The sequence below is a fragment of the Penaeus chinensis genome, chromosome 25 (genome assembly GCF_019202785.1).
Source record: "Penaeus chinensis breed Huanghai No. 1 chromosome 25, ASM1920278v2, whole genome shotgun sequence".
Taxonomy (NCBI): Eukaryota; Metazoa; Arthropoda; class Malacostraca; order Decapoda; family Penaeidae; genus Penaeus; species Penaeus chinensis.
Window position 1 is genome coordinate 14,782,693 of NC_061843.1, and position 10,000 is coordinate 14,792,692.

At 35.8% G+C, this 10,000-nt stretch overlaps 2 protein-coding genes across 2 annotated transcripts in view; one reads left to right on the top strand and one right to left on the bottom strand.

Moving 5' to 3' along the window:
* Nucleotides 1–927, bottom strand: part of LOC125038657 (protein mago nashi homolog) — a 5,096-nt gene extending 4,169 nt beyond the window's left edge. Inside the window, exon 1 of the mRNA XM_047632200.1 lies at nucleotides 787–927. Coding sequence (XP_047488156.1) covers nucleotides 787–877 — 91 coding nt within the window. The 5' untranslated portion in view covers nucleotides 878–927. The remainder of the gene's footprint in view (nucleotides 1–786) is intronic.
* Nucleotides 928–6,167: 5,240 nt separating this feature from the next.
* On the top strand, nucleotides 6,168–9,996 carry LOC125038539 (UPF0449 protein C19orf25-like). The gene is made up of 2 exons (XM_047632049.1): nucleotides 6,168–6,587; nucleotides 9,501–9,996. Exons 1-2 carry the CDS (start codon nucleotides 6,458–6,460, stop codon nucleotides 9,728–9,730), a joined length of 360 nt encoding a protein of 119 aa, XP_047488005.1. The 5' UTR covers nucleotides 6,168–6,457; the 3' UTR covers nucleotides 9,731–9,996.
* The last annotated feature ends 4 nt before the right edge of the window (nucleotides 9,997–10,000 follow it).

A 10,000-nucleotide genomic window follows, 5' to 3' on the forward strand; every position in this document is an offset into this window, starting at 1 on the left:
GCAAGCCCCCCTATACCCCCCTCTATTAGCATTTCGTGTGAACTTGCGGAAAACGCGACATTAAGAACTGTGGCTGTGTGGGGGTGTTGGGGACTTAGTCTCAGAGCGGTGACATGCAGAGGGTATTTTCCTAATTTCCCGGTAACATTAACCAAAATAAAGTAACCTATAAATCAGGCAAAGCTGCAGAAATGCAGAAAATTTCTGCTGCATATCTCCGCTGAAAGACAACACCCTCACACAGCCAGAGTTCTTAATGTCATGTTTTCTGCAAGTTGTCACAAAGTGTTAATAAAGAGGGGTACAGTGGGAACTGCCCCGTTTTGGGTGTAAATAGAAGATAGAACAGGTTAGGTTTACATTTTGGGTTTGCGTATTATCCTGGATTTGGCATTGCTCTCATTAACAAATACCAAAACAATCCCTTGTAGCAAATCTACGAACTGTAACAACCAAAATCAAATATTTCTTCTAATGCCAACGAAATTATTTTCGAAGCACAAACAGACGCCGCATTGACATGCAACTTTCTACTCCAGTCTACATTACTGGAGACCTTCTATATGACCCTCTTTCCCCTTCAACCCCATTCATCAGCCTCCCTGACACGTCATGACACAGATCTAAAGAAAGTAGGAATCAATGACATTACAAATATCAAAAACAAGCATTTCCAAAACGTCAACAAACGCCGAGACTCGACATCTCGTCGCCCTCCTTCACAAAAGCGCATTTCTCCCGCAAATATTAAACGAAACCTTATTAATACCTCATGCACATCCTTACCATCTGGTCTAAACTCAAACTCGAGGAATTCGTGCCCAAATTTGCCTTTGTGGCCGACATAATAGCGAATATAGAAGTCGTTTGAGCCCATCGTGCGTCAGCGTGTGCGGCGGCGTTGGACTGTTGAAGAGAGAGTGTTGGAGGAACACTTTTTGTTGGAGTGAGCCTCATTTCTTGTAATATATATATATATATATGTATATATATATATATATATATATATATATATATATATTGTGTGTGTGTGGGGTGTGTGTTTTACTTTCATTTGGATGTTTATATCCCTTAGCTTCCCTATTACGAGTCCATTGTACGTGAGCTAAAGTAGCCTTTCTGTTGGCGATTGATGGATCTTTTTTGTTGGAGAAACTTGATTTCTTGACTTTGTATGTTCTCTACGTGGTTGTCTGTCATTTTTCCTATTTAGCACCATTACATGGGCTAGAGCAGCGTCCGTGTTGGAGACTTGTTTTCTTGATTTTTTTTTTTTTTTTTTTTTTTTTTGCACTATTCCTGTTTCTGATTTTAGGCTTTACGTGTTTCCATGTGTTACGTATGTGTATTTGGCTACCTTGCTCGCTTTTATTTTCCACATATCGACGTCTTTCATGTAGAAGTGTTGGAGAACGAGCACCGGGGTAAGGGTGTATGTTTTATTTATTTATTTTATTTATTTATTATTATTATTTTTTTTTTTTGTCTGTAATTTTTCTTTCATGAATGCATTGCATTGTCTTCCTGTCTCCCGCTGTCATCACTATTTGACATTACCAACTAATAACGGAAGCAGGATCGACTCTCCGTTCACACTGCAAGAGTGGGTGTTGCATTCAATTGTCTTCACTGAATCTATCAATCTGTGTTCATTTAAACTGATGAGAGGGAAAGGAGGAGAGGAGTAGGAGGGGGAAAAGGAGGAGGAGGAGGAGGAGGAGGAAGAAGAAGAAGAAGAAGAAGAAGAAGAAGAAGAAGAAGAAGAAGAAGAAGAAGAAGAAGAAGAAGAAGAAGAAGAAGAAGAAGAAGAAGAAGAAGAAGAAGAAGAAGAAGAAGAAGAGTGGGAAGATGACTGAAGAGGAAGTGAAAGGGAATGGAAAACAGAAAAAAAGGATTGGTGGAAGAAGAATAGGAGATAGAATAAAATAAGACCAGAAGAGTAGTTGCGAAATGACAAAACAATATTACTAATGGCAACAGTAGTAACAACGGTTGTAATGTTATTGATAGTATTGATAATAACAGTGACAAAACTTATGGTCATGGCAATAATGATAGTTAATGATGATGATAGATAATGATAATGATAATAATAATGATGAAAGTATTAATAATAGTAATGCTGATAATAATGATAATGATAATAATAATAATAATAATAATAATAATAATAATAATAATAATAATGATAATAATAATAATAATAATAATAATAATAATAATAATAATAATAATGATAATGATAATAATAATAATAATGACAATAACAATAATCATAATAATAATAAAAAATAACGATAATGATAATAATAACAACAATAACAATAATAATGATAATGATGATTATGATAATAATAATAATGATAATATCATCAAAAATGATGATGATGATGATGATGATAATAATAATAATAATAATAATAATAATAATAATAATAATAATAATAATAAAGATTATTATCATAGTAATAACAACAACAATAATGATAATGAAAACAGAAATAATAATAATCGATAATAACAACATCAATAATGATAATAATGATGATAATGATAATAATAATGATAATAATAATGCTAATAAAGATTGTTATAGTAATAACAACAACAATAATGATAATAAAAACAGAAATAACAATAATCGATAATAACATCAATAATGGTAATGATGATGATAATAGTAATAATAATAATAATAATAATAATAATAATAATAATAATAATAATAATAACATCAAAAATGGTAATGATGATGATAATAGTAATAATAATAATAATAATAATAATAATAATAATAATAATAATAATAATAACAAGAACAATAGTAATAATAATGATATAAATAATAACAATAATGATGATGAGGGGCTTGCCAGTCCTCTTTATATAGGGTGACGTCGGTGGGGGTGGCAGAGGTGGCATTCACACAGAGTGACAGCCTGAGGCTTAACCTCAGGAGAGCTATCCAGATAGGAGCTTGGAACATCCGGTTCTTGCGGTAGGATGTTACCCCTGCTTTCGAGGGAAATGAAGCGGTTGGGAATTAAGGTACCTACTACTGATCGGGCTGGGGGCTATGGCCATCATCTCCAGGGGTTAGCCATCTCCAGCCGACTTCAATCCTCGGTAGTATAGGTAACACATGTTGATGAGCATGTCGCATGGCTCAGCTGAATGGCAATCAGGACTTGTGCCATTCCTTGGTGTGTAGGGCTCGGACACTGCTGAGAAGGGACAAGGAACAGATCATCAGGAACCTTGCTAAGGCTGAAGGCCATTTCTTGGTAAATGACCTTTGCCCTGCCAGGCATATGTGATATCCCTACTGAACTAACCTAACCTAACCTGCTAAAGGCTGAGGGCAAACCTATGGCATGGGACTTGCATACAGTTTTGACTGCCACCTGACTTGTAGATGGGTGTGATCATCCCTCTCTGGAAGGGGAAAGGGGATCGTTGGGACTGTAGCAACTACCGTGGCATCACACTGCTCAGTATACCAGGCAAGATTTTCGCCCACATTATTCTGAAATGGATCCATGACCACCTATTAAGGCACCAGAGACCGGAGCAGTCTGGATTCACTCCTGGCAAGTCCACAACAGACCGTATCCTAGCGCTTCAAGTCAATGTGGAACGCCATCATGAGTTCCGTTGTAGGCTGCTTGCAGCCTACATCGATCTCAAGAAGGCGTTCGACACAGATTATTGGCCTAATTGCAAGCCTATATACTGATGCTGAAAGTGCTGTAAAGTGTGGTAGGGGGGCCTGTTTAACTTCTTCCCTGTTAATTCAAGGGTGAGACATGGCTGTACCCTTGCACCAACACTTTTCAACACCTGCATGGACTAGATAATAGGCAAAGCTACTATCCAAAGTCAGTGTGGAGCAACACTGGGCAGTATCAAGGTCTCAGACCTTGACTTTGCCGACGGTGTTGCTATCTTTTCTGAGTCTCTCGAATCACTGATGGCTGCTCTTGATACATTTAGCTATGAGGCGAAGCCCTAGGGTCTAGATATCTTCTGGACCAAGACCAAGATTCAGGACTTTGGGGGCCTGTTATTGGAACCCGTTCAGTCGATACATGCTTGCGGTGAGGACGTTGAAGTCACAGAGAGCTTTGCATAACTTGGTAGTGTAGTCTATGTCTCTGGACTGTCAGACCCAAGAAGTCAGTAGACGAATTGGCCTGGCAGCAGGAACCATGAACTCGATCAACAAGAGCATTTGGAGGTGTCGGTACCTCTGCAGAAGGACCAAGCTACGTGTCTTCAAGGTCTTGATACTACTAGTTTTGATGTATGGAAGCGAAACCTGGACGCTATCTAGTGCCTTGGAGTTTCGTCCCTACTACACCTGATCATGGGGTGAGACCGGCACAGGACCTGTTACTTGCATAAACTCAGGCTATATGGGCACCTAGCTCGTCTCTCTGAGGATGACCCTGCCCAACAGGTTGTCTCTTTGCGAGACAATCCTGGATGGAGTAGGCCCGTGAGATGACCTAGGAGGTCATGGCGACCAGTCCTGTCGTGAGGATGGGCCAAGGGCCTGCGTAGAAGCTAAGGTTGGATGCGGCCATGCGACCCCGTCAGTGTTAACCCCCCCCCCCCCCCCCCCATGATGATGACGATGAAAAGAAATAATAATAATAACAATTATAACAATGATAATAATAGTAATAATAATAATGATAATGATGATAAAATAATAATGGTAACAGTAAGGCCGCTGCTGATAATAATAATGATAATAATAATGATAATGATAATAATAGTAATAACGATGATGATGATGATGATAGCAGTAAAAGAATAATAATGATGATAATTATAGTAATAACGCTGTTAATAATAATAATAATGATAATAATAATAATAATAATAATAAAAATGATAAGGATAATGATAATGATAATATGATAATAATAATACTACTATTAATAATAATAATAACAATAATAATAATAATGATAATAATAATGATAATAATGATAATAATAATAATGATAATAATAATAATAATGATGATAATAAGAAATAATGATGGTGATAATGACTAATAATGGTACGAATAATAAAAATGATAATGATATTAATGATAATAATAATAATATTAATAGAAATAACAGTAATAATGATAATGATAATGATAATAATAGTAACAATAATAATGATGATAGTAATAGTAATGAAAATAATAATAATAATAACAAAATTGATAATAATTATAATAATAATAATAGTAGTAGTAGTAGTAATAATAATATTAGTAAAAGTAATGACAACAACAACGATAATAATAATAATAATAATAATAATAATAATAGCAATAATAATAATAATAATAATAGCAATAATAATAATAATAATATAATGATAATAATAGTAATAATAATAATAATAGCAATAATAATAATAATAGCAATGATAATAATAATAATAATAATAATAATAATAATAGTAATAATAATAATAATAATAATAATAATAATAATAATAATAATAATAATAATATAATGATAATAATAATAATAATATAATGATAATAATAATAATAATATAATGAAAATAATAGTAATACTACTACTACTACTAACAATAATATAATAACAACAATAATAATGATAATAATATTAATAATGATAATAATAATAATAACAATAATAATAATAATAATAATAATAATAATAATAATAATAATAATAATGATAGTAATAATAATAATAATAATAATAATAATAATAATAATAATAATAATAACAATAATAATAATAATAATAATAATAATAATAATAATAATAATAATAATAATGATAATAATGATAATAATGATAATAATAATAATAATAATAATAATAATAATGACTATGATAAATGATAATAGTAATAATAATAAGAATGATTATGATGATAATACTAATGATAGTGATATATCTGACAGATATTTGTATATGGAAAAATAAAGAAAATGTATGTGTTAGTAGATAAAGGAAATCGACCATCATTGCTTTATCTTTACGTTCTCTGATTTTTATATGTTTAGCACGGCAACGAATAATGATGTGTATAATAATAACAAGTACAATAATTGATATTAAAGAAATCAACACATAATGAAGGCAGTGTTGATGATAATCATTATTATTATACTTTATCATTATCCTATTTGTTGACACTCGACGAAATTTTGACAACGCAGCAGCGTAAAGTTATCTCAAATTTTAAGTGAAAATATGGTCAGAAAAAGAGGAACAGATTGAAGTAATCCTGTCTTGATTATATAGAAGTGATAATAACAGATAATCAAGCAAAATCTGAGTTTTTGGTTGAATTACAAACATCTTTGAAGTCAGGAGAACTAAAGTAGTATTCTAGAGAGACAAGAATCTTGATATGAAAAAAACGTTCCATTACGGTAAATCGTAGGGAGAAATAATATTAAAGGACAGCCATGTTTAAGTCCAAGAAGAAGTCGAAGCTGCCCGCGAGGCCCATCCCGCCCTCTTGGGAGGAGATGGAGGAGGACCTTCGCGTCGTGGCCAAGGAGGACTTCATCTTCACCCTCAAGGCCGAGTCGGAAGGTAAGGACAGGGACAAATAGGAAACAGGCTAATATTTCAAACATCACATGTAAGCGTATTGTGCACACCCAGATAATATTCTATCAATTTTGACAATTTTGTTATTGATGAATTCCTCTCACTGTCTACTATCCACATATAAATTATGGTCAATATGTAGAAGAGGGTAGTGGGTTACTTTTGAAAACAATTTTGATATTTTTTTGCATGAAATCCACTGCTTTCAACCATTCTAGGCATTGTTCCTTGTGCAAATGAATCGTTGAGGAGATAGGATCACCGACTCCATCAACCATCCATTTAATAGTTCCAAAGCAGGGGAGGGAATGAAGTATATCAGGGAAATTAAAAATCAAAACACGACCCCATGGTTGTTAAACAAAACTTCCGAACCCAACATCCAACCTAACCTAACACCGTGGTATATATTCCCAAGCTAGGGGACTCTGCCCCCTGGACCCCCATGGTAATATATATGCCTAGGCAGGGGGCTACACCCCCTGGACCCCTGTAGTAGTATATGCCTCTAGAATTCACCCTCGCAATGTAAACAAGATGAGCGACTTAGCCAAAATTGGGGGATCTCCTCTTTTCTTTTACGTATAGCACCCTTGGGAAGCATCTGCACACACATAGCCATAGAAGAACTTTGTCTTGGTTTGTATTGCTCTATCATTTCATGTAGGTTTTATTACCCAACTCTGCCAAGACCTTATACTACATATTGTCCAAAATTATTCCACAGAACCCACCCACCACCACCACCATTAGCAACAATCTTGGCACTGATAGCTAGTTAGGGCATGAATGAATAACATACTCAGAATCATTCACTATATTGTCTAATGCAGGAGCACTTTCAGAATCCTCCATGTTTTCTCTGCAGGGTAGAGTGTATGACTGGGAACGCCTATGTGGAGTCTGCCCAACGCTTTGCTGTACATATGTGGAGGATTTTTTGTTTTCCTGGGTGGGGTTGTGGGGGTGGGGTTGTTGTATTTAAAGTACAGTGAAGGATCTTCAGTGAAGTTGTTATAATGTTAGTTTACCCCGCAATTTCCCTGGTACCTTCCATGCCCTCTCTTGTTGTTGGGGCCAAGATTGTGAGGGTTTGGGGGGTTCAGTGGTGTAATTTCTATATATTTATGTGCATGAGAAGGTGAGAGGAATCCAGTGATACTAAAGTCATCATTCAGTTATGCAAAGGTTTTATGAAAAATTAACATAATTACAATTACAGTTGAAAGGTTAAAAGGCTGACTTTGTGTCAGTCATGAATGGCCTGGGGAAGCATGGGCACGGCATTCCCCTGTTTAGTTATCTAGCCCTTAACACTCAAGGGGACCCTGAGGGTAGACTGTTTCTCTCCCCACCATACTGCAAAATTAAGGGGCATTGATTCTTGCTCCATTATCAAATAGCCCCACAGGCTTAAATTCTCCTGATTCCCCTACCCCTGACTTTCCTGTGACCACAACTCTGAAGACTACTACTACTGGTACCTCTTCCTCAATACCTACTATCACCTCAGTCCAGTCCAAATCATTCACCTAGGTCATTACTCAACCTCCAGAAAACATTCGTCCTCTCCTAACATCCTCTACTTCATCTCCTCCACCCCCACAGCTTTCTTCTTCTACTACTCCGTCTGCTGCCATATTGTCACCCTCTCCACAGTACTACCACTCACAGCACACGTCCCCATCATTCTACTAACCCCATCTCTACAAACTTTTTGAAGACTGTGTTTAACCCAGCCAAATGGGATTGAATTTTTGTGTTCGCCTTTACAGTCCCGTACTCTGACTACTCTCTCCTCTTGCAGCAATGCCTCCAAAATCAAGTAGGCAAAGTTTTCTTCAACAGCTCCCCTGATCATTCCTGCCTTGTCACAGCTACATCCGAATCCCTAGCTATGGCATTATCAACCCTAACTGACTTCACTGGCAAACCCATTCCTGCTCAGCCTCATCCCTCCCTCAATACTTGTACTGGAACTGTCTCCATCTCCCCAACAACTGGTCATAGGATTGGTCACATTGTGGAAAAGACCTTCTTGCCTGCCTCGTGAACTATGATGCAGCATCAGTACAATGCTACACCATTTCCCCTAAAGGCCGCTTTATGTCCTCAACCAATACTTTCCGTAGACATGACCTCCCCCTTGATGCTTCTATTGGCAAAGAGTTCTTCCCTGTCTGATCATATCAACCTCTCCTGTCAATGTCAGAATTGTTAGCGTTTAGTTCACCCTGCCAAACACTGCTGCTCCACAGCCTGATACCCTCAGTGTGTCCAACCTGATCCTGTTCGATGAAACTGCTCTGCTCAGTCATGCACGTATGCCAATTATGGTGGCTCCCATAATGTATTTCATAGGGGCTGCCCTACATACAATTTTTAGTCTAATGTGGCAATTCTCAGATTCAAAGTTAGGCTCACGTAACATGAGGCCAGACTGGAAGCATGCAGATGAGGTTTTTCTCTTACTTGCTACACCAGTACTGCCCTTTGATCTGCCCCTCCTCCTCTCTCCCAAGATGTTTTTAAATCATTATTATTGTTATCATTGTCATTATTATTATTATTTTTATCATCATCATCATCATCATCATCATCATCATGATAATGATAATGATAATGATAATGATAATGATGATGATAATGATAATGATAATGATAATGATAATGATAATGATAATGATGGTGATGGTGATGGTGATGGTGATGGTGATGGTGATGGTGATGGTGATGATGATGGTGATGATGATAACAACAGCAATGATGATAATAATAACATTATGCTGGAGATGATGATGATCTTCATTTATCATAATCATTATTGTGATTATAAGTATATGTTTCAAAGTTAGTGTTGCTTTCTAATATGACCAATGTTCCTTGAAACTTCAGAAAAGGAGGAAATTGAGAAGGTCAGCAATGGAGCAGAAGAAGGTGAAGATGTCACAGAGGCACATATCTTTGCACATGCTGTCACATTTGTGGAGAAGAATGATGAGCTAGTACACAACATGAGGCGCTTGGATGAGGCCAGAGAAAAGCTGGAGGATGTTAGCAGCAGCCTAGAGAAGACCGTGGCCAAAGTGAAAGAGCAGGCGCTGGTGGCCATGGATGGATACTAAAGAGCTTGTTTAGAGGAATATGGTTATTAAATAGATATGGCACAATTAAAGATTTTGCTCTAAGGCAGAATTAGATTTTTTTCTTTATGTATTAAGAAAACAAACTTATTTCAGTGCTAGTTATTTATTTTGTTATGTCATGGTATATTGATTTTATTTGTATAGACAAATAGAGGCAATTAGGAAAATACTATTTATGTTTTTGTTTAATGTTTGCAGTGTAAAACATTTTGCTTTTGCTTATTTATAATAAAAGATATACATGTTTTG

Excerpts from the sequence above, each read along its gene's own strand:
- LOC125038539 (XM_047632049.1), top strand. The coding sequence starts at position 6,458 with ATGTTTAAGTCCAAGAAGAAGTCGAAGCTGCCCGCGAGGCCCATCCCG. Across the intron at positions 6,588-9,500 it reads CCTCAAGGCCGAGTCGGAAG|AAAAGGAGGAAATTGAGAAG; the intron begins GTAAGGACAGGG and ends TTGAAACTTCAG.